Source organism: Danio aesculapii, chromosome 22 (genome assembly GCF_903798145.1).
Source record: "Danio aesculapii chromosome 22, fDanAes4.1, whole genome shotgun sequence".
Classification (NCBI taxonomy): domain Eukaryota; kingdom Metazoa; phylum Chordata; class Actinopteri; order Cypriniformes; family Danionidae; genus Danio; species Danio aesculapii.
In genome coordinates, this window is record NC_079456.1 from 14,876,982 (window position 1) to 14,903,133 (window position 26,152).

General features: G+C 34.8%; 1 protein-coding gene across 1 annotated transcript in view; it reads right to left on the reverse strand.

Annotated features, from left to right (window-relative positions):
* The window catches only part of si:ch211-246m6.5 (von Willebrand factor D and EGF domain-containing protein), a 117,401-nt gene extending 100,539 nt beyond the window's left edge, over positions 1–16,862 (reverse strand). The window contains exons 1-3 of the mRNA XM_056448015.1: positions 16,572–16,862; positions 6,492–6,676; positions 4,005–4,233 (exon numbers count right to left, since the gene is read on the reverse strand). Of these exons, the coding sequence (XP_056303990.1) occupies positions 4,005–4,233; positions 6,492–6,676; positions 16,572–16,656 (499 nt within the window). The 5' untranslated portion in view covers positions 16,657–16,862. The remainder of the gene's footprint in view (positions 1–4,004; positions 4,234–6,491; positions 6,677–16,571) is intronic.
* Positions 16,863–26,152: the final 9,290 nt, after the last annotated feature.

Here is a 26,152-nt window from a genome sequence, read left to right on the forward strand (position 1 = left end):
TACACTACAGCCAATTTAGCTTACCCAATTCACTTACATCACATGTCTTTGAACTGTGGGAGAAACCGGAGCACCCAGAGGAAACCCATACAAACAGAGGGAGAGCATTCAAACTCCACACCGAAATGCTAACTGACCCAGCCTTGGGCCGGCCTTCTTGCTGTGAGGCAACAGTGCTACCCAGGGTGTGAATTACAGCGGGGTTTGGGGGGTGATTGACCCCCATAATTAACGCTAGATCCCCTCTGAAAGATGTCAAAACAAGATGTATGGGAGGTCATCCCTTTAATAGTGTGAAATAGTTCACTCTGATCTGTATTTAAATTTTTTTTAAATATATTTAACCACCACTATAATGCTTAATACCACTGTGAATCCATAATCGGTCTATGCGAGAGAAAAAAAAAAAATTCAACGGTCTGAAACCAGCAGTTCAGAGTACCAATTGGTGTAAACTGGTGTGGGTATCAACACATAGTCTAAAATACAGTTAAATTATATGCATAGTTTGACCTAGAGTAACCTCTGACATAACTAATTAGAGGACACTGTAGGTCAGACACTAAATATTCCGCAAAACACTGAACATTTAAATACGTTTTATAAATAAATTTGATGTAATTTAAATAAATATATACAGTTGAAGTCAGAATTATTAGCTCCCCTGAATTATTAGCCCCCCAGTTTATTTTTTCTGTTTAACGGAGGCAATATTTTTTCAACACATTTCTAAACATAATAGTTTTAATAACTCATGTCTAATAACTGATTGATTTTATCTTTGCCATGATGACAGTACATAATATTTGACTAGATATTTTTCAAGACACTTTTATACAGCTTAAAGTGACATTTAAAGGCTTCACTAGGTTAATTAGGTTAACTAGGCAGGATATGGTAATTAGGCAAGTTATTGTATAATGATGGTTTGTTCTGTAGACTATCGAAAAAATATACAGCTTAAAGGGGCTAATAATTTTGACCTCAAAAGGGTTCATAAAAATTTTTAAAACTGCTTTTATTCTAGAAAAAAATACGACTTTCTCCAGAAGAAAAAATATTATCAGACATGCAGTGAAATTGTTTTTGCTCTGTTAAACATCATTTGGGAAATATAAAACCATAAATAAATTCAGAGAGGGGCTAATAATTCTGACTTCAACTGTAAATGACTGAAGCTTGTATTACACAAACTACGGTAACATTACAGAAAATGTAAAGCCACTGTGCCACCGTGTTTTTGTCCCCACCTATGAATCTATTTAGTGTTGGAAAAACATTTAAAGGGATATTTCACCCAAAAATGAAAATTATATCATCATTTACTCACCTTTTACTTGTTTAAACACCTTATGACTTTCCTATGTTGAACACAAAAGAAGATATTATAAAAAAGCTGGCAACCTGTAACCACTGACCTCCATCGTATTTGAGTTTTCCTACTGTGGAAGCCAATGTTTTTAGCTTTCTTTAAAATATCTTCGTTTTTTTGTTCAACTGAATAAAGAAAAGCATAAAGGTTTGAAACAAGTGAAGAGGGAGTAAATGATGACAGAATCTAGAACTCTTGAATTTTTATTGGCTGGTAAACTTTATGAAATAAAGCGCTGACTTTCAAGCCTTGCCAACCCTCCTAAACTCAAGCACCTTCCCCATTTCCTGTATCAGTCATGGAAGCATTATAAATCTGTGAAATATTGCTACATGACTTCAATAATGTGATTCTCTCTCTCCGCAGAACTCCGGCCTTTTAGAAATCGATCCCAAACTAAAAATGACCAAAAGACTCTCGCTCGCTCTTGATGATACAGTCATTTATATGGATCCGGGAGACGAAGTTTGAAAAGGTAGAAAGAAAACACGGCAGGAGAAAGAGATATATTGATCATCGCGTTGCAAGAGAGACTGTAGTTTCTCTCTGGGCTCAAACATCTACAGGTGTTTTATTGAACGGCCCAAAAGAAAGTCTTCATTATTTCTTCCACCGGTGGAAGTCTTGTTCGGGGTTCATAAATCTATTGCCGGTGAATTATGTTGCTAAGACTGAGTTGCTGAAGAAGCAGTTTCATTTTATTTATTAATATTTTTACATTTTTAAAAATGTTTTAAGCTGTTGTTTGTCTGTAAAGAATATTTGTTAATTAACAGTCTCCATATTTTGTGTTTTTTATTTATAGTAAATTGCAATATGGGATGTTTATCTCTGCTCTGTCCACTTTTGATGTTGAAAATTCAACGCTACAGTTTAACAAAGCGACTTTTATTGTTATTGTTATTTCATCTTAGTAGTTTGAGACAAGAAATTTTTAAAGAAATAATATATCAGGCCCCCTAGTTTTTCGCGATTCCGCGATCACTGAATCCAATGCAAAATCAACAAAAAGTCGCAAATTTTGCGATCCCGCAAAATGATCTCATTAAACATCCAATTCCAAACCACATAATCAAAATATATTTATTTCAGTTTGCGATTGTTTTACATGACTCATAAACGTTGCGTAAACGTGATGTATTTGAGTGTCTCTCAAAAATGAAATCTCACCTGCGCCCTCACAATCATTACATAACAGAGGTGCGGTGGAATTATTTTGCAGCCTGTGCAGTTAGCAGACGAAGCACGAACGATTTACATGTGAAGTCAATGCAAAGATTGGATTAGGCATACTGTGACGTGCGTCAGACTGCAAAAGAAAGTGCGAGCAAACATGAACGGAGCAATGCAGCAGACAGAAACTCAAGCAGCTTACAATGATGGAGATTGGTTCAAGGATGAAGATCGCTGGACATGACTGAATTAAAGAACTTTTTTTTTTTGCTTCACATGTATGGATAATATTAATATCTGCACAAAATTGATAAATGATTTCGTTTAACTCTTTCCCTGCAGTTAACGAGAAAAAACGATTCCCTGCTATTGACGAGTTTTACGGCAATCCGTGCTTTAGGTGTATTATGGTAGGGAAAGTCCAAAAGCATGTCCTGAGTGTGAGGTATCTGATGTCAGATGCTCCGGGGAGTGAAATCTGAGAGAAAGTAGGATCGTGGATAAAAATAAGAGTTATACAACCTTCCTTTGGCTTAATACCAACTGTTTTAGATCTTCTATTTAAAAATTACTAAAAGTCTTTTTTTTTTTACTTTTCAAGGTTAAATACTCTTGGAAGGAAGATTAAGATCCCATAATTTGATTCAAAAGCCTAAATAAGTGGAAAAAAAATAACCATGCATCACCAAATTCAGAAAAACTGTCAATTAACAGATATATTTTACAGCGTAGATAGACAGATAGACAGACAGACAGACAGACCGAAAGAAAGAAAGAAAGAAAGAAAGAAAGACAGACAGACAGACAGACAGACAGACAGACAGACAGACAGACAGACAGACAGACAGAAAGACAGACAGACAGACAGACAGACAGACAGACAGACAGACAGACAGAAAGAAAGAAAGAAAGAAAGAAAGAAAGAAAGAAAGAAAGAAAGAAAGAAAGAAAGAAAGAAAGAAAGAAAGAAAGAAAGAAAGAAAGAAAGAAATTAACATACAATGTAAGTAAAAATGATAATGATAAAATACATAAGTAAAAACTACATTATTGGTTTGTTAAAGCCTCAATTTAAAAATAAAGACACAACAAAAAGTTGTATTTAAAAAATTATAATATATGTTAGTAAACATATTTGATTTTGACCATTAAAATATACTTTTTGAAAGCAATAAAAACTCCTGGAAATATTGTTCAAATGATCCACACAAAAGTGACATGAATAATTCTGTTTATACCTTCAATTTATTTGTAAAAAATCTAATAAATATACTAAATAAATAAAAATTATAATAAGAAAGTATATCATTTGGTAGTTTGTCAAGTTAGTTTGGTAGTTTGTCAACAAAAATATTTAAATAAAATGTTAAATATATTTTAGCATGTAATCATTTAATTACATTTGTTACAGATAAAATATAGTTATTCATTTAAATGCTTGTAAAGTATGGAACTGTACCTTCTGCACAGTATCCCATGCAACCTTGTGTCGGCTGTAGGAAGTATAGCAGGAACTCGCCACAGTTGCGGACTGAGATCGGGATCCGGAAAAGACAGCAGTCTTTCGTGCTTCCATGGAAGAACTGCCATGTGGCACAAGCCGAAAGCTGCTTGACCTCTCCGGGTTTTGGAAGAGAGCTGTCCTTCAGAGACAACCACACTGGAGCCTGCGTACCACAGCGGTTCATCTAAAAATACAAAACAGATATCAAGAAACCGCAGTTTACAGTCTTAATAATAACAAGCAGCAATTATTTGGGCCAAGCAGACCAGCGGCCACATCATAAACAAGCACGGCAACAAGCTACAGAACAACTGGAAAATTCCAGTTGTAATAAGCATAAGAAAAAAAATCACTTTTTGGCAGCATGGTCTGATACAAATTTTGTATGATTTCTAGTGATAGAATTTAATTGTTTGTGAATTCTACTCAGAAGGTGTTAACTGACCTAGTTTGGTCAATGTCAAGTCTCACACACATTAAGTTTGGTTTCAATACTTCAAATGATTGCAGTGATTCAGTCTGTAAAGTCATCTGGCAGCATTACATCAAGTTTGCGCATATGCTAAATGTCAACAGTTTTGTTTATCAACATGAATTCTGTAAATTTTGGTCTAAATAGTCTGAAGATGATCCGAGTCAAATTTGGTGAAGATTGGACCAACGGTCTAGGAGGAGTTAAAAAAAAAAAAAGAATGGCTTAAACAAAATCAAAATGGCAGACAAGAAGTTTGGCAGATTATAGCATAATTGGTATCTGTATTGTAGGCAAACGTTATTATCAAATTAGTCGATTTCATTAATAATGGGTCAATGTGAGGAGACAATGACAGACCTAAAATTTGGTGTCATTATCTTTAACTATCACAGAGATACAGCCTCAGTTGTAGTTTGGCATCATGCCATCACATTTGTCAATGCTGTAAACAAAAACCGTTACACCAATTGACACAAATTCATTACATACAAATTTGGTGCAAATCAGTCAAACGATGTAGGAGGAGTTCGAAAAAGTAGGTTTTTGACTTAAGGCTGGATGACGGACAGGAAGTTCAGTTAATTAAGGCATAATTTGTATCGATATTCTCAGGACAACCTAAGGAATCTATCAAGAGAAATATCATAACAATAGGCAAAATTGGTCACAAGTTATTAGTATTTTGATATCGTTATAACATTTGACCAAAAGGTGGCGCTGTGAGGAGCACCTTCAGGGCACAGTCCCGAAGACACATACCGACTTTCATAACAATTTGCCAATAAAATATATCAATTTTTGACAAAATTCAAAATGGCTGATGGCCAAAATGGCTGACCTGGAAAAATCAGACATCATTCAACTTTACCAGCAAAAAAATCTATTTTTTGTATCTCAGGATCACTAACTTCAGACCAAGGTGTGAATAAGTCATTTTTTTGCAACCGCTACATTAAAATTGTTCACAAGTTAATCAAAAACGGTTTGTCTAATTTAACTTGAATTCAATAAATTTTGGTCAGCATTGTTTGTAGATCATGTGATTAAATAACAGCCTAAGACGAGTTCGTTCAAATAGGCTCTACGAAAAATTTTAAATAGCGAAAAAAATGTCCATGATGGAAAATGACATCATAGGGTGCGACATTGTATTTTACATTGTATTTAACAGAGAGCCAATGTAAGCTACTGTATAAAGAACAAGTGAAATGAGGTTGGTGGTGAAGGATTAATTAATTACATGAGCCTCTACATTTTTCTGCATGAAGTTTAAGAGGTAACTCAAATAAAAGAGAGTTACAATAGTCAATTTATTGGGTGTAAGGAATTAATGACAAATTCTTATCAAGGACAACACCCAAACTTTTGACATGAGAAAGATGGAGAGACTGTGGAATAGTTATTTGTGACTGAAACATTGCTGGATTTTCCCAAATTGGATGTAGTACAATAAGAATACCTCAGTTTTTAATACTTACCTTTAGAAAACTGGTTGAAAATTAAGCTCAAATTTCCTCTTAAAAATCCAAAAGAGAAGAGGAAAAAGGCAAAGCATAGGCTTTGAAGACACATAAAGCTCAGTGTCACTCATACAGAAGTAGAAATTAATGCTGAATTAAAAAAAAAAAAAAGGACCCGGGTAATAGACAGATAATATTCTAGACAATATTCAATATAAGGAGCATCAAAATTAATAGACGAGAAAATTTATCTAAAGTTTATTTTGTTAAACAAATTCAGCACAACCAGGAAAATAAGATCTGAACCAAGCAAGAGGAACATCAGTCAACGCCATGAGAAATGAATCTCTCTAAAATAACTTGACTGTAAATATCAAGTAGCAAAGGTAAGCAGAGTTTGATGAAGTGAGTTGGGGAGTATTGATTTTATTTGTGATGTCAAATTAGGTTTAATCAACAGTAAAAGTTCAACATTGCAGAATGGAAATAGAACAGAATCATAATCACCTCAATGCAGCGGGTTGGCATCTCTGCTGGTTTATTGTTAATGGAAAAACGGTACCATCCTGGCGGCAACGAATGGTCACAGATTAGTTCCTGTATGGCTGTATTTTGAAGTTCAGTGGAGTCGAAATCGATGCTTCGATATGGGTTCCTCAACGTCCTGTATCCACCTGGATAACACTCTGGAGCTGGAAGAAGCAAGGACATCGTCAAAGAAAGGCCTGAATATATTCATAAAAGAATTTAAAACAACCTTTCGGCAAAGACAAAGGTCAGCACTCAAAAGACAGCGAAGGAGAAAGTTGAAATCTGTGTCGCTAAGTTGGCTTGAAAACGTCACTCAGGTTCATTAAAACCCAAATGGGGGTTCCTCCAATGCTTAACCGGGGTAAAAATAACACACCTTTATCTAACCCCTTTTCTTGCTTTTAACATTACGATGAAAAGGTTGGCAGAATCGGTGATGCGTGTCCAGGTCTTTCAGTAAAATAGAGAGACAAAAATAGATGTTTGACTTTCAGGCTAAAACCTTTATAATCCCTTGCCATTTCTTCAGACGGCACTTCTGTAACACCTTACCCTTCTATTTCAGCCAAAGTGAGTTGGATGTCACTGTCCTGGCTAATTACAAAGGGGACAGGACTGGTCTCGTTTTTTGTGCTTGGATCCCTGAGGCCAGTAGTGCACTGGTAATCCTCTAATGCTCCCTGTGAACATGCTAATAGAAAGTTTAGGTGGATGTCATGGCATCTCTGCTAGTGTATGTGGGAAGTGGAGAGAGGGCAGATAGCAGTCATTATAGACAAAACAGACTGGTGGGAAAAAATGCAGACGGTGGGGTGGACAGTGCAGAGTGTCATTACCTGGTGATTATCTCAGAAAAGTCCAACAAATCAAAATGAAAAAAGGGAAAGCAACCGAAACAAAACTAACCAACAAAAATCTAAAAAATCTAAATGAAAGTAACAATTAAAGGCAAATCGAAGGAAAGCAGTCAAAGAATCCCCCCAAAAAACCAATGTTAACTCAAAAAAAAAACTAAAAATAAAGCAACAAAAGCAACCTAAGTAAGGATACTAAACAAAACAAACAAGAATTCGAAGTGCAGCAACAAAACCATACAAACAAGGAGATCGAAGTGCAGCAACAAAACCAAACAAAACAAGGAGATTGAAGAAGGAAAAATAAAACAACAAACAAACAAGGATATCAAGGTGAAGCAACAAAACCAAACAAACAAGGAAATCAAAGTGAAGCAACAAAACCAAACAAGCAAATCAGAGTAAAGCAACAACCAAACAAACAAGGAAATTAAAGCAAAGCAACAAAACCAAACTAATGAGGAAATCAAAGCGAAGCAACAAAACCAAACTAATGAGGAAATCAAAGAGAAGCAACAAAACCAAACAAACAAGGAGATCGAAGTGACGCAACAAAACCAAACAAACAAGCAAATCAAAGCAACAAAAACAAACAAACAAGCAAATCCAAGCAAAAAACAAAACTAAACAAACAAGGAAATCAAAGTTAAGCAACAAAAAACAAACAAGCAAATCAGAGTAAAGCAACAAAACCAAACAAACAAGGAGATCGAGTGACGCAACAAAACCAAACAAACAAGCAAATCAAAGCAACAAAAACAAACAAACAAGCAAATCCAAGCAAAAAACAAAACTAAACAAACAAGGAAATTGAAGCGAAGCAACAAAACCAAACAAACAAGGAAATCAAAGTGAAGCAACAAAACCAAACAAACAAGGAAATCAAAGTGAAGCAACAAAACCAAACAAACAAGGAAATTGAAGCGAAGCAACAAAACCAAACAAACAAGGAGATCGAAGTGACGCAACAAAACCAAACAAGCAAATCAAAGAGAAGCAACAAAAACAAACAAACAAGCAAATCCAAGTAAACAAACAAGGAAATTGAAGCGAAGCAACAAAACCAAACAAGCAAATCCAAGTGAAGCAACAAAACCAAACAAACAAGCAAATCCAAGTGAAGCAACAAAACCAAACAAACAAGCAAATCAAAGCAAAGCAACAAAACCAAACAAGCAAATGCAAGCGAAAAAACAAAACTAAACAAACAAGGAAATCGAAGCGAAGCAACAAAACCAAACAAACAAGGAAATCAAAGTGAGACAACAAAATAAGCAAATCAAAACAAAACAAAGTAACAAAATTAAACAAAATACCAAATCAAAACGAAACAAATTACTAAAACCAAACAAAAAAGCAAACCAGCGTACTGAAATCAAAGAAAATGGAAAAAAGTAAGCTCAATTAGATCAACAAGAAAAAACACACAGGAGATAAAATAAAGTATGAAAAATAAAATACAATGAACAATGTATGACTTCCGAACATGCAAAAAACTATTTCAAATTGACTAGCATCACTCTAACATCGTGTGGGCAAGTTTTGCACAATCAGTCCCTCATATTTTCACTTTTAAACATACACAGATCTAGTTGAACCCACAGCTTCTCTCAATGGAGTCTCTGAAACAGACTGAAAATAGTTTGTTTAAACTGACCATCTGAAAGTCCTTTATAAAGAATATGGCCAGCTGACCTCTGACCGGCATGGAAAAGGGCATAAAATCTGTCCTGTAATCCTGTCTGGGTTGGCGAGGCCAGCCGAGAGGCTTTTTCTGCCCTGCTGGAGTGCTGATGAGATCATGTCTCGGCTGGTTTAGGGGTCCATAATGCCCTGCTCTTTCAGGCTTAATTCAAGGATCATTACTCTGCAATTACCTCCTAAGCTTTACTTTTAGGGGTGTAATGGGCCAGGATGAAGATAAAGATGCTTAAGCGTTCATTTTATAAATTCTTAATAATGGTTTACTGGGAGATACAGGGATGATTTGAGGGGACGTTTGTTAAAGGGGAGGTAATGGCATTTCAAGGTGGACAGTTTTAAGACACCATGAAAGTAAAAGCAGCTACTGGGTGTATTTTGCTTTACTATCCATACAAACATACAACATTTGGAGACAAAAAAAAGGAAATCTACAATAAACAGTTTCGACAAGTTTTAGGGGTCATTCACGCAGAATTCATTGTGTCTAAAAATTGAGTTTAAGTATGTTTACATCCAGACACAACTACTGAGTGCCTGTAAACAGAAGTCCCACCTCTGAGTTCTTCTGATTGGTCCACTGCTCTGGAACTGGCATTGACGAGCAGCGCTGCTATACTGTAAAATTCAAGTTATTTTAACCTAACACGGTGTCTTAAAAAATCATGTGCAAGACACTGCTAAAGATGTGCATCAAGCAAGTTTACATTTAAAAATAATGAAAAGTAGTGCATGAATATATATATATATATATATTAGGGGTGTGATGAGATCTCGAGCCACGAGATCTCACAAGACTAAATTGCGATGAGAATTCTTTTCGAAGCAGTCTCGTGATTCGTGATGTGAGGAGTGTAAGGGTGAATTTAGCACTGAAGGCAGGATTGGATTTGTACCAAAAATCAAGTGCTTTGCACACACCTGGCAACCCAGACTGTCTCGATGTTGAGTGTCACTCATTTGCTTAGGTGGGTGACACAACTGCTTTTTTCACCAGAATTCGAAGGTTGCTGCGTCCAAAAGCAAAGGCTGCTACAACTGCAACCACACATACCAGTTTGCAGTATCAAATTCCATTAATACAGCTTTCTCCTATCAGTCCATACCCAGCAAGCATTTTTTTTTTGACGTCAGTATAGTGATATCACAATTGTAAAAGAAAATGTAAAAAAAAAAAAAAAAATCACTAATGTGACAAAAAATAAATATTAAATATTTAAAATATATATGAAGATTTCAGATGGAAAAGCATAGGTTTAGTAAATACATTTTTATGGCTATTAATAGGTTCTCTTCATTACCGTTCAAACAAAATAACTCAAAATGAACATAGAAGGCTAACAAAAGTGCAGATGGCACTTTCAGATGGCACTTAAAAAGTTCAGATGCAAAAACCTCTATGTATGTCACAAGGTTTTGAAAGAAAAATATATAAAGAAAACCGATTTCCCTTGCATCATTCACACAACTTTAAAGAAATCTCACCCAAAAATAATGTACGAACAGAACAGACATGTTGTCTGCTGAGAAGATTTGAGGAGAAAAGTTTTGCCAGAAGGTCATATTTAACCCAGCGAGGCACATTTGGTCTCTGTCTGTGCTTGTGAGGTTGACAACCACAGTCAAATCCTGCTACGCGGGTCAAAGGTTTCACAAACACTCGTGTTTTCAGCCCTCAAAGCAAAGCTGGGACAGAGCTGCTGGGTAAACACCTCAGACTGCACAGTTAATTTGTTGACTTATGGACCAGCTGGATTTCACACACTTCCACACCAGGGACATTCACCAAATAACACCATCCACTTTCTCAATGTGTCATCGCTGTAGCACATCACACTGCTTTTGAAGAAATTGAACACTTAGGTGCTGTTTACACGAGTGATTTTTTATTTTAAAATGCTGTTTTAGAGTGAAAACACTACTTATCCAGACTGGCTTTTAATTCTGTTTCTGAAAGATGATTTCCTGTCCACACTATACATATTAAAACACATAATATGTGACCATTTACGCTCACTGTACACACACATATTTTATAGGCATCCATACTTGCAGTCTGTTGCTTACGTTATGGTTTTATGATAAGGGCTTGATGAATCAGGAAACAATATGCATTAGTCCAGAAGACCAATCTGAGAGTGATTGTGTATAATCACGCCTGTTATCAAAAGGGTGCATTTCAGTACGTCTACTGAAAGAGAACACCAGCATTTAAGCTAAAATATGGTCTTTAGCATTTTCAAAACCTTCCATTTTTGCAAGTCGAAGCTGGTGTAGTGTGGACACCAGGCATAACTGTGACAAAACGTATGTGTTTTAAAGCAAAAACACATTAATGTAAACAGCACCTAGTGAACGCAAAGGATCTGAAGATGGAAAAAATGTCCATGTCAGAAGTCAGAATTATTAGCCCGGCTGAATTGCCCCTCTGTGTTTATTTTTTTCCCTAATTTCTGTTTAACAGAGAGAACACATTTCTAAACATAATAGTTTTAATAACTCGTCTCTAATAACTGATTTATTTTATCTTTGCCATGATGACAGAAAATAATATTGTACTAAATATTTTTCAAGACACTTCTATACAGCTTAAAGTGACATTTAAAGGCTTAACTAGGTTAATTCGGTTAACTAGGTAGATTAGGGTAATTAGGCAAGTTATTGTATAACGATGGTTTGTTCTGTAGACTATCGAAAAAAATATAGCTTAAAAGGGCTAATAATATTGACCTTAAAACTGTTTTTAAAAAATTAAAATCTGCTTTTATTCTAGCCGAAATAAAACAAATAAGACTTTCTCCGGAAGAGAAAATATTATCAGACATACTGTGAAAATTTCCTTGCTCAGTTAAATATCATTTGGGAAATATTTCAAAAAAGAAAAAAAATTCGAAGGGGGGCTAATAATTCTGACAGACGGGTTCCTGAGTGAAACAAATACAAATAAAGCTGAAAGAAGGGTTTGAAGACCTAACGTCAAAGCAGAACTACTTCCACAAAGAACATTTTAAATGAACCACAAACCAACACTGAATGAGTGATGCTAATATATCCTGGAGTGTCCCAGAAGGTTTGTGCACCCAAGAATTGTGAAAAGTTTTATGAGAACAAAAAAGTTCTGGAAGTAAACACCAAAAGTGTTAGGGGAATGCTTGGGAAAGGGGAATGCTAAAGTTTGGCAGGGAGCTCAAGCTTTTTGCAGACAAACTAAAAAATGTATTGGGTAATGCTAAACATTAAGTTTCTTGGGGTAATGGAGAATTCGCAAACATCTTAGAAGAACAAAAAGTTTTGTGAGCAAACAAAAAAGTTGAAAACATGTAAAAATTGCTATCAAACACAAAGCTTGTGTTAGTAAATGTTTTGCGTGTAAACAAAATTTCTTAGAGGAACGCAAATGTTTTGTTTTTGCAAAAAAAAAAAAACCTGCAAACAAAATCTTCAAATTTTTTGCATTTACCTCCCAAAAAACTCACTAAACATTAAACGCAAGTGAGCGAATGCAAAACTTTTTCGAAACTCACGTGAGTAAATACAAAACTAGTGACGAAATGTTTTTGCATCTGTTTATTTACAGCAGTGGTTGCCAACCTTTTTTTTTTTTTGCCTGAGAAAATATTGTAAGGTCCCCCTCCACGTTTAATTATATTATCGCTTATATAAGTTTCCAGTAGTATGACAAAAATAAGGTTGTTTTTAAACAAACGGTATGTTTATTACTATATCTATTTATGCACAAATAATATCCTAATCTAAAATATAAAAGCAAAACATTAGTAGGCCATTTGTATTGGGTACACCTTGCGGAATTGGGGATGAGCCATCTGCAAATGTCTTATTAATTTGGACAGCCTCATGCATTCGTTAGCAAGAACTTTGGCGCAGATAATGCACTGTGGCTGGGTCAGGGACTCTTTGCTTTGAGAAAATGGAGTAAAACCATAGTCCAGGTAACTATATTGGTATGTTCTGCATTTTGTGTTTCCAGTATTGTTAGTGCTGCGACTCGAAATGTTTGGAGCTTCCTCGCCTGTGTCCAGTATATTGGGTCATTACTATTAGCTGTTGAAGGTGAATCAGTGAGACTCTGTCTTTTTTGTGAAGGACGAATTACGAATTTTTTAAATTATCAAAGTGATAATTTTAAATTAAATTTATTTTAAATTAATCAATTTTTTGGTCAGCCAGGGGATAAAATTATTTAAGGCAACATGACAGTTCTCCTAATTGTCCACTGCTGATTTAATTTTTATATATTACGACCTCCCACAGAGCTCGCTGAGGCCCCCTTTTGGGCTGGGACCCCCCTGTTGGGAACCGCTGATTTACAGTACATTTTTTAAAAATTGAGAAAATATGAAAAAGTGAGAGAATGCTTAAATATTACAAGCAAATACGAGGATTCTTGGGGGAATGTAAAAGAGTTTTCTATCTACTTATATTTAATATTATTTTCACCAGCACTGTTGTGTTCGCCCACTTACGTTTTATGAGAGCATACCATTTTTTCAGTTTCTTAAGGGGAATGTAAAACTACATTTTGCACTTTCCCTCTAATGCACTCCAGTACTTTTAAAATTCTCGCTCACATTTCGCAAATGCTTTGAGAACATGCCAAATTTTGGCAAATAAACGTTTCTCAGCAGAATGCAAAAATCCCTGTAACTACAATTTTTCCTTCTATCTATGTTTTTCCATCACCAGGTCATCAGAGGTCTGAAAATATGAAGTTTTATTTTAACCTGCCAAAAGCTATAACCAACTCAAAACTCCAACAGAGCAAAAAATATAAAAATCGATAAAAAGCATACTGCTGGACCTACCAAGCGGCAAAGAATCCTTATTTTAAGCATGTAGCGATTAAGGATTCTTAAACCTGAAGACGTTTCACAGTATTTCCTCAAATGTGTGTGTATGTGTGTGTGCAGGGCTGGTAAATGTGAGTTATCTGTTGTGACATTCTGCCTCTCGGCCGAATGAAAAGCTGATTACACCGCAGGACAGGAACGGCTCCAGATATTCACACTCTCAGGCCCCAGAGAGACAGAGAAATTCATTCAAAAAATGTGTCTCTTAGGTTAAGGTCTGTCGCCTTTATGAAATATCAGTGACCACAGGAAACTGTCCTTGATATTAAAGCGAAAGGCAGTTGCAAAGGCACTCATCCATTTCCAACTCTTCACCCAAACCCAGAGGACTCAGAGGTTACGTCTCTTTCTCTCTCGATTGTGTTGAGGGAGGCTTATGAGGGATGAAGTCACATGATCCAAACACACAGCTGTCGAAATTTAATAAAGACTGAAAAGTCAACGCTGATGATTCACCAAAGAAATATCACAGAGAACGACTCGTTCATGCTCTATCGAGTGAAAAGACACCACTGAGACCACATTGTGTTAGAGACAATACCAAAACATTGAGATATTCATTGTTCGGCTTTGTTTATTCATAAATCTCCAGAAAATTCAGTTGGGGACTACATAATTAAAATCCTTTTATAAAGTTAACAATAATGCCTGTTCAGTGATCAACAAAAGTTACCAACAGTTACCCTATTCTTGATGTACACTTTAAAATATAGCATTTATAAATAAATATATAATTCTAATGCCTTAGTAAAAAAATGTTTACATCAGTGGGAACCTTAAGTAATATTTATTTCTGAAATACACCCAAAATAATAACGAAAACTAAAAATTATATACTTTTTTCATTCATTGTATATAAATGAACAATGTTATTGTAAAAATGTTGATAAAAATATTTAGCTTTTCAATATTGGTGCTTTTTCTGACTCTAGACCTACAAAATTCAAATCTATCTATCTATCTATCTATCTATCTATCTATCTATCTATCTATCTATCTATCTATCTATCTATCTATCCAGTAGGCCAACATTGTAAAAAAAATTAAATGTCTGTTGTTGTAACTGCGTAAAAAGAGGATTTACACAGGTCTATAACTTGTAATGGCATTGAGGCATGAGCAGTAGGAAAAGGACAGTACAAATATCACAGCCTCCCTAATCAGTTTGACCCCACAATCATGAGGCTCACATTCCCACAATTACAGCACCCCTGAGGCTTAAAACTCACCTACTGACGCCTCTAATGACTGCAGACAGAGAGAGAGAGAGAGAGAGAGAGAGAGAGAGAGAGAGAGAGAGAGAGAGAGAGAGAGAGAGAGAGAGAGAGAGAGAGAGAGCGCGCGCGCATGTGTGTTTTCGCGCGGCGTGAGATGGTCGTTTTCTCGTCAGAGTAATTATCTATCAGAGCTGCGCAGACAGATTGTCCATTTGGCGCGCAAATGGATGTCAGTGCGGAGAGTTATAACGAAGTTTAACTTAGATCCTAAACAGCTGTTCAACCCCTCCGGAGGACTGGGATATTGAGCGCTAATAAAAACCAATGTCTTTATATTGAAAGCACATTTATCTCAGCAGCATGTTCCTGACGCAGCCAGACAAGAATCTTATGTACTTTTAAACAATTATGAAGCGGGGAAATAGAAAATAAATATAAAATAAAATAGATTACAAAACAGGAAAATAATAATAATAAAATAGATCAAAAGTATTCATTCATTCATTCATTTTTTTTCGGCTTAGTCCCTTTATTAATCAGGGGGTCGCCACAGTGGAACGAACCGCCAACTTATCCAGCAGATGTTTTACACAGCGGATGCCCTTCCAGCCGCAACCCAGCACTGGGAAAGAATAAAAAGTATAAAAATTTGCTAAATATATAGGTGTGTGGTAAAAAAGGTAATATATATCACAAGCTTAAGCATAGCCTATATTCTTTACAAATTTTTTTTTTTAAAACATACTTTCACATTACTTTTCAAAGTTCATTTAAAAGTAACTAGTAACACATTTAGTTACTTTTTTTAAAAAGTGACTTTTATATTGTAATATATTACTTTTTCGTGCAAAAGGTTTGTGAATAAATCAAATAAAATCTATTTTACTCAAACTATTTTAAAACGGATGTTATAACAAAGCTATCAGAACATAAAAAGATCATAAAATACAATATATACTAAAACACTTCGCCTATAAAACAAACAAAAAAATAATAGAAATGTAAAACTACTTAAATAAAGTGGCATAATAAATGATAAAATCTTTTAAACACATTAAAGTACATGTTTGAGCATAACCGGCTACCATTTGAAAGGGAAATATAGTACATTTAAATAATTAATTAACAAATGAAATAATATATTGTTTATACTATATTTTTAAAGAAAAGTATCTTTTAAACTACTTTAAAATGATATTACTGAGATTATGGCAAATTATTGCACATACGAGCAAGGCAGCATGACTGTTTTTCAATATTTAAAGCTTAAACGCTGCATGTGCATCTGTTGAATACAGTCTCTTTATTTCCATCTGCTGCGCGATACAGAAACATCCGTCTTAAACATGCGCAAAAGTGCAGACGATGCATTCAAAACATCGCCCATTTTTAAATCCAATTAAGTCTTAGACTTACCCAGCTGCGCAAGTAACTTCAGAGGCAGTAAACTCAAGCACCAGATGCAGGCAGATGACTTTAAAAAGACTTTCAAAAGATCCATGTTTGAGTCACAGCTGCTCGAGCGTCCACGGGAATCCCATCGGAAAGTTTTGCCCAGTTTTGGTTCCACACAAAAAGTTTAAACGCGCGGCTCCTGATGTTGACATGTGTTCCTCCCAAGACTAAGGAAGTTTCCTTGCGAGCAACATATTGTCGTTAATTTATGGGTAGTAAGAGGAGTCTTGAACGATTTTTTCTCTCCTTTTGTGTGTGTGTGTGTGTGTGTGTGTGTGTGTGTTTACAGTCAGCTGTCTCGAGGAGTGAAGGGGCACTTGGAGTCAGAAGCCCTCAATTAACTGGAGAGTAGGAGGACACTTACAGGGTCTCCCTAGTGAAACAAACTGACGAAAGGCTCGGAGAAAGGTAATTTAATGGAGCTAAAATGGAGAAAAGATGATTGTTTCCGCGTTAAATTAGGTGAAATAGCTTTTCCGTAGGGGCATGTTTCGGTACAAGGCTCTCAAATACGCTTCCAATTAGGACTTTTTTGCAATACAAAAATTCTCAAAGAACTTAATAACTCGTTTAATGTGCCTGACCTGACGGTTTGAGGGTCTTTTATAGCGTTACGGTTAGAAAAACAATGCTGAATGCAAACAGTAAACCACAAATACATCGCTGAGGTCGTCAAGTCAGAGCAATTCGCCACAGTTCCCTAGAGATTTTCCTTTGGTGTTTAATGGGTTTTCAGTTTGTTTGAAAAATAAAGTTTGTAGTAAAAATAATTGCGACTCTACAAGGTTTTGTTCTGCTGCACACACATACACAAAATGTTCATAGTAGTCTAACTTAACATAACAGCATAAAAACAACTAAGACCGAACAGCGTATTTGATTAGCCTAAATTAATCCGTTATATAACCACCAGTTTACAACAAATAACATGGTCAAACTGTGATTAGTGCAGCAAATCTATGGCTAAATTGAGGTTACATGGTATAACTACATGGATTAAATTGGCTAATTGTTAAATTAAAACACTTTATTAATTAAAACAGGAATAATGGGAATCTAGAAGTGTGTTTGATATTAGAGATGCATCGAATTTTCAACCACCGAAAATTTATCAGCTGAAAATATGTAACACCATTTAACGGACCCTCTAATATTTGTGACTTCAGTCATTGTTGGGGTACTCTTTAAATCTGGAAACATTAACAACTGATATCAAAATAAATATCATTATCATTCAATATGGAAAATAATTATTGAGATGGATTTTTGCATCTATCTATCTATCTATCCATCCATCCATCCATCCATCCATCCATCCATCCATCAATTTGGTATTTGAGGTCTTTTTTACTAGTAGCACATTTGAAATAGTTGTGCTGCTTAAAACATTTGTTGAAAAAAAGGAAGAATAATATGATATTGAATGGATAGAAAATTATTACTATGGGTGGATAAAACTACATTTTGTGGGAGCAAGTGTTGAATGCTAACACATGTACAAGTTCTACAGATCCCACAGATGGGCTTCATTTTACCTCTGTTAAGCTCTGAAGCCTAACACCAATCCACTGAACCACAGAGTACCCAAAGAACATCAGTGTAAAGATCCAAATAATACTTCTTTATACTCTTTAAGTGTTCTTGAACAAGCAAGAACCTCTTTCAGATGTCAATTCATGCTATTTTATCACATTTTCAGTGCAAATTATTTTCTCTTAGGGAAACTTTACCACTAAATGTTTTGCATTCAGATCACAATTCTGCCAGACCAGTAGGTGTCACTATGTAAAAAAAAAAACACATGAACACATGGTCCTGTAGCCCGCTATTGCTGCTTTGGCTGTCAAGTACTTGCACAGGTCAATATACTGAACACGTCACTATTTTCACATTTTTTTAAATGTTTTAAACATTTCCAGAAATGCCTTGAAACATGCAATGCTATTCAAATGTTAACAATTTCACCTGAAACAAAAATATAGGGCAGGGCATCAAGAAGTCCCCTTTTAAAATAGCCTATAACATTTTGTTTACATCAAAGATCCCCGAGTTGCTGAGCTCTGCAATTATAATAACAAGTGACTGATTTTTAACTACCGTGTAGTGGACAGGACACTTCAAATTCTAGAGAGCATGTGATTGGACAGAAAATTTGACAAGAAGCTGAAGTGCAGAGTAAAGTCATAAAAATAGTTAATCCATATTGGCGAGGATTTAGAATATTATATACTATTATACCATTTAAATGCTAAATTTGGAGCATACTATCTTATGTGTCCTTAAGTCTAACATATGTCAAATGCCTCCATTTTGATTTCATGGGGACTATAATAAAGACAATAACTGTAATGTTATGATGATGAAAATGTCTGCATGCTCAGTCTCCCAAAATGCCTTTTTTTCTGTAAACGAAAAGGCAAAATGCACCTACATTTTTCACTTTTAGTTAAAAATGTTGTACAAATGCACCCTCACAATATCTGTCAGTTTTCAATATTAGCAGATCTTCTTGAAAGCATCCAGTTTTGGTCTCGAAACTTCAAGTCAACACCTCATCTCTTTCTCGTTCTTTTCCAAACCAAACTCCTGACTGGCCAAATGTGTAGATCCCTCTTGATCCCTTGGCATGGAGCGACTCGGATGCCACCTGGACGAGGGTGAGAGGGCTGAAGTTTGAGCCGTTATATCCGATTGTAATGCTTGCAGTCTGGCCAGAGCAGAAGTCGAGGTTCCTGTCATGAACTAGCTTTGGCGAAGGTCTTCGGCTGTCATTCCCTCTCAAGCTGTTGGATTAAAGTGTAGACCTCATGCCAAGGGAGAGCCTTTGGACTCGGGTTGAAAAAAAAAAAACTTCATTCCTCTTCAGGATGGGCTTTTCCTTTAAGCCAGGGAATTTGAAGAGAAGACATCAAGAAGTTGTGGTGAAGGAGCAGTGCTGTGGTCTTAAATCTGTTACCACCATAAGAGAAATATCACACTTTTCTTAGATCATCCGAATGGGATGTCAACAGCATGTAGACTTTACATGTAAGAGATGGCTTTGGAGATCATAAGGAATTTATCCACTTACTAGTCAAAACTGTGGGAGTTAATTTTCCATATTTGAGTGTGGACAAATACTTGGGATATATGGTGGATATGATGTGGTTTCCTATAAATAGTATTAAATATGTGGATAAAGATAAGGAGTTGAAATATTTTGATTGATGGACACCAAATAAAAACCAATGCAGAAGTGCATTTTTAGATACAAATATGTTTAGATTTAAAATATAAATATGTTTAGATTTAAATAGTATATGGGTGATTCTAGAACTGTGGGAACATTTTTGCATGTCCTACATAAACCTATTATTCTTCAAAAATAAATCTTAATTTTAAAGGTTTTAAATAATACAAATAATATCAAGAGAGAAACTAAGAAATTAAGTTAACTTATTACAGGATTTCTGCAGGTTTCATTAAGTCAAATTTAAGATATTTAAAGACCCTTTTAAAACCATTAAGAATAAAATATTAGACTTATACAGACTTCTAATGGCCCAGTGTCATCATGACAAATCTTGTAATTGTTTTTTAGTCTTCTGTCTCTGATTAGGGAATTTATTTGGGGGATTTTGCTGTAAAAATGTCTAACAGCTGATGTAAATTGTTTCACTTATTGAGATGCATTGTTGGCAAAATTAAGCAAAATTAAGGTCTATTTTAAAATTATTTAAGACCTACAACACAATATTTCAGTGAATTTAAAGGCCAACGTGATGATGAACGTGGAGATGCTTATTGCACTGGTGAACCATCATTTCTTCATTGCTACAGCTGGAGCTGCTACTTGAACCATTCATGCTTGTTTGAATCACCAGTAACTTAAACAACAAGCGTTTCAACTTTCTGTCTTCTTCTGTGTTACAAGCGGTTGTCAGAAGCTTAAAGTTGTGTAGCGCCATCTAACGTCAAAGAGTGATTTTGAATACTCTTCTGCTCGACGGCAGTGAAAATCGCTTGGGTTTGAATCCAGAAAAATGTCTAAAAAAATACTGACGATAAACGCAAGCAAAAAGTGTCCCGGTGAGTACGAGCCTTAAGACTTTTCATTCATTCATTTATTTATTTATTTTCCATCGGCTTAGTCCCTTTATTCATCAGTGGTCGCCACAGCGGAATGAACCGCTAACTTATCCAGCATATGTTTTACACAGCGGATACCCTTCCAGCTGCAACCCAGTACTTAGAAACACCCATACACACTCATTCACACACATACACTATGGCCAATTTAGTTTATTCGATTCACCTGTACGACATGTCTTTGGACTGTGGGGGAAACCGGAGAACCTGGAGGAAACCCATGCAAACATGGGAGAACATGCAAACTTCACACAGACATACCAACTGACCCAGCCAGGACTCGAAGCAGCGACCTTCTTGCTGTGAGGCGACAGTGCTAGCCACTGAGCCACATTGGTGCCAATTTAAGATTTTTAAGGCCTAAAATTTCGTTTTTAAAATGTAAGACATTTGAAAACTTTTTAAAACACCTTGTTTTACTTTATACAAAATTAAGTGGACCGAACATAACATAAGTTGATTTTTTTAAATGAAATTTTTGATTTCATCGAGTAATGTTAAAATCTAAATACAATTATAATAAAGAATTACCTGACTGGAGAAAAACAAAGTCTGTACAATAAAATTAGGATTATAGTATTCAATTAAAAAAAAAAAAAGATTAATGACACATCATGAATTTTATTCATTATTTAAGGCCTAAAATTTTGTTTTAAAAATGTAAAACTCTTTAGGACACCCTGTATTAGTTTTTACTAAATTAACTGAACATGATAAAATGCTTAAGTTGTTCAAAAGGCATAACAATCTTTAAAGCACTGATAGAAAAAGCATGTGACTTGCTCCCAGTGAAAGGCATTGAGGAAAGTCATTTAGTCTTCGCTCAGTGATTTGTACAAAAAGTTTAGTATATATCAACAGTAGATTAATAATTTAACTCTGTTAAAAGTTCTAAAAGTTAACTCTTTTATCGTACAATAATATGATGAAAATACATTCAATTCTGTTATAGACATGCCATGTGGTATCTGGTTTAAGGTTAGCATCTTTAGCTAAAATGGCGGAAAATGTCAACTCTGTTACTGTCAACATTGCAAGTGGTTTTAACTACAATAAGCTGCTACTTCAGCTAAAATGTGAAAAAAAAACATAAGCAGGACTTTTCAACAAGGTATTTCATTACATAAAAACCTTCTGAAATCACGTCTTCAGCTGCTAAATCAGGATCTTTCATGTTTTAAAAGGTCAATGCTGTCACATAAAGGTGGCAGTTTAGGAAACCTGTCAGTTTCCAAACCCTCAATGCAATTTCAAAGGTCTTTCATTTAAAACAGCAGATTTTTTTTTTCTGACAGTGTCTGACTTGCTCAACTAGCACAGGTTTTTGTCCATAAAGATGCATTGATATTCAACAATAACAAAAAAAATAGTACAGTAAATCGACATTCAATGACATTGACGCACAATTAATTACTCCCTCAGTGGAGTTTCTGTCAGTTTTAAGTTCTGGAGGTCTATTAAACGCTAACTTCTCCGTGCTATTTTAAGCAGCATCTATTCTTATCAACATCTTTCATGCTGAGCTTTCTGACTGAGATCGTCTCGCTATCACAAACACACGTGATTTTCCCCCCTCTGACAGTGGCTTTTGTCAGTACGTAGTGTTGACAAGCGCTGTTTTCTTTGCTCTGACGCTCATAAACAAACCTCACAGGGGGTTGAGCGTCGAATCAGCAGGTAACAAGCCCAACCGTCTCCCTTCTGCAGGTTTAAGGAGACTATTTGGCTATTTGTGAATTGGTAATTTGTATGTGAAGGCTCACATGCTTCGAGGTGTTTGTGGAGTCTTGTTTTAGATGGCGACTTTTGTAAAAAAATATATATATATATATATGCAGAGGAGAATTATTCTGTTCAAGTCATGCTGGGATAATGTATTCGCTATTGTATGTTTTTGAGAAGATGGTGGAGCAGTGTGTGATTTGTGTTAGAGAAGCCTTATTATGAGTTAATAAAACATATAATAATGTACACCCAATTCAAGGACTTTTTTACTCACTAGTCATTTTAAATTCGAGCACCTTTCTAATTCACATCCCCAGCATGTATAACGCCATGAAAGTCCTTCCTGTACCTAACATTTCACTTATACTTAATATTTACATTAAAATGTCATAATGATGATAATTTGAATTTGGCATTGTCAAAATGTTGACCATTTTAAACAAGTCATATTTTAAGTACTTTAATATAATTAGTTGAATTCAATACTGATAATATTCAAATGGAGTTTCTGAAGTATTGATAAAATGCATTATTTGTCATGGTTCATGTATACATTTTAAATGTAAGATTTTCAAATTAAAAATTTCTTCATTTTTCTTCCAGTTTTTGTTGAAAATAACACTTTAAAACTTTAAATTCAAGCATTTTCAAGGATCTATGTTTGTTTTTAAGTACTTTAGGCCTTGAATTCTTATATCTGAAAATCAAGTACTTTCAAGAAGCATGAGAACCCTGAAAAATGCATTCTTTATCTGTGGGATTAGGGTAGCACTGATTTATTGGTAGATAACCAAACAACCATTGTTGATTTCATTGAATAATATTTAAATCTAAATACATTTAAATAAAATAATATTAATAATAATTAACCTGACTAGAGAAAAACAAATTCTGTACAATAAGGTCAAATTAGAATTATAGTATTTGATTTTTAAAACAAAAATCTATCCCCCTTGCTGTATGAATTAATTAAACTATTTATTTTAGGGCAGCACAATATTTGAAAAAATGTGCATGCGATATTTTTATTTTCTGCAAATTATATTGCAATATTTTACCAAATAACTTGAATAACTCTATTTTGGACTACTACTATTACTAATAATAATAATAATAATAATAATAATAATAATAATAATTATTATTATTATTATAATCATTATTATTATTTAATGTAACCAAAGTGTATAATAAGTTTTCAGGGTATAATAAATTCATAAAAATGCTAATAAAAAATTATATCCAATAATAGTAAATAATAAATTATTATTATTAAATCTAAAAAAAATAAATACATCTCAATTCTGCTTTATGAATCAGTTTAAATAAATTATTTTTATAATTACTACTACTACTACTACTACTACTACTAATAATAATAATAATAATAATAATAAAATAATAATAATCATTATTATTGTTGTTATTATTATTATTAATGTAACCCAATTCCATCCCCAATGCAGTATAAATTAATTAAACACAATTTATATTAGGGCGGCACAGTATTGGACAAAACGTAAATTGCGATATTTTTATTTTCTGTGATTTATAATGCAATATTTCACCAAATACCTTGAATAGCTCTATTTTGGAATACTACTACTACTACTACTACTACTACTACTACTACTAATTATTATTATTATTATTATTATTATTATTATTATTATTATTATATGTAACCAAATTCCATCCCCCTTGCAGTATAAATTAATTAAACAATTTATTTTAGGGTGGCACAATACTGGAAAAAATGTACTAAATGCAATATTTTTTTTTTATTTTTTATATTGCGTTATTTCACCAAATAACTTGAATAGCTCTATTGTGGACTACTAGTACTACTACTACTAATAATAATAATTAAGCACATATTATATTAGGGCTGCACTATATTAATACAGTATTCAATAAAATAATTCCTTGTGCCCAATAATTTTTACTCATTTAAAATGCCTACACAGTCACAGGCCTTAAAACACAAACAACTAATAAACTTTCTTGCTTTTTATGGTTAAACTGAAATGACTCCACAATTGTACCTGGTCAACTATCCAGATTACAGATCCTGCAATGTGAATATTGCGCATTCACACATTGCGATATCGATACTAAAACGACATATTGCGTATAGCCTTTATTTAAATAATTTTGAAGATGGAGCCAAATCTTTTCAAATTATCAAATATCCTTCCTACTAAAAATAACAGAATGTACATGACAATATGTGAAGACCACCTCGTCCATCCGCAACCCAAAGCCCCCCATCTGAGGCAGGATTTCTCCAGCATCTCTCCAAACAGTGGACTAAACAAGGGAAAAGTCTTTACGAGCGGCTGTTAAAAAGCTCTGTAAATGTTGTCAGGCCAGAAGCACAAAAGCGTTATCAGTCTGTTTTCTCCTGACCGCTTCAAGCAGCTTCACGGGGGAGAAAACATCATCCCACCGCTTTGATCCTGGAGAATCACAGACTACAGGCCTAAAACCTGTTCCAGATGTCGGCGGTGTTTACCATGAGAAAACAGCAGCTAAAAGCATGTCAGAGGAGGAGCTCATGCCTCTCAATGAATGAATGACTGACGGCTGATCCGATGTTTGCTTTTAAATACACTAATGGTGTTTTGCATTTTGTTTGTTTGGTTTTTTTTAGAATACAAGGGTTGTCAAAAACATCGCTGTCGCTCAAAAAATGACTTTTGAATTCTTTAAAATTATTTATTTAAAATTAGTTAAAATACAATTATTGAGTTTTTTTGAAAGAACTAAAGTGTTTTATGTTCAATCAACTTAAATTTGTAAAAACGATTAAGTTAACTTAATTGATTTGTGTTGGGACAACGTAAAGGTATTGTGTGAAACCCAGCATTTTTAGTGCAATCAGTAATTAATTAAAAATCTATTTTCCTGTTAAAATTTGAGCGCTGTTGAGCATGTTCTAAAACACCGCTGATTGGCTGTTCAACAGATATGACTGTCATTTGCCATGAATGTCGTTGATTTATCAACATCAATCAGCTGATCTGTCAATGAGTCGACATATAAGCGATTCACTGATGGATCGACTGACCGGCATGACTTTAAAACGCTCCTGTGTCCATGTATCTGTGTTTGCACTTGATAACCAGCTGAAGGCCTGTGCGATTAACCGAAATCGTATTTTGAAACATTGCGATTAGCTAATCGTAAGAGCCTGTGAAATGAAATGTATATAGATTATATAAATTCCCCCACACAGAGCAAATGCGTGACTACCGTCTGTGTGTGACAGTATACCAGCCAATTGAGTGAGCACACTTTTGTTCTGCCCAATCAGAAATGCGCAACCAAACTGCGGAATGCCCACAATAAAACAAACAAACAGGAAACCGCGGAAAAGTGGGATGATGGCATCTGCCACTTTAGAAGCATTAATAGACAAGTTCATATCAAAGAAAAACAGCATGTTGGTAATATGGGAATATTTTGGTTTCAAAGTCACAAACACCAAACAAAAACAGGTCATTTGTAAGAGCTGTCACAGAATTGTTGCCACAGCACGAGGAAATACATCAACCAACACCTAAAAAAGCACCACAGGCGGCTATATGAGGAGTGTCATGCTAAAAAGTCAACTCAAAGTATTGCCAGTGACACTCCATATAGTAGCTAGCAACAGCAAAGTACAATTTCAGAGTTGTTTGCAGCTG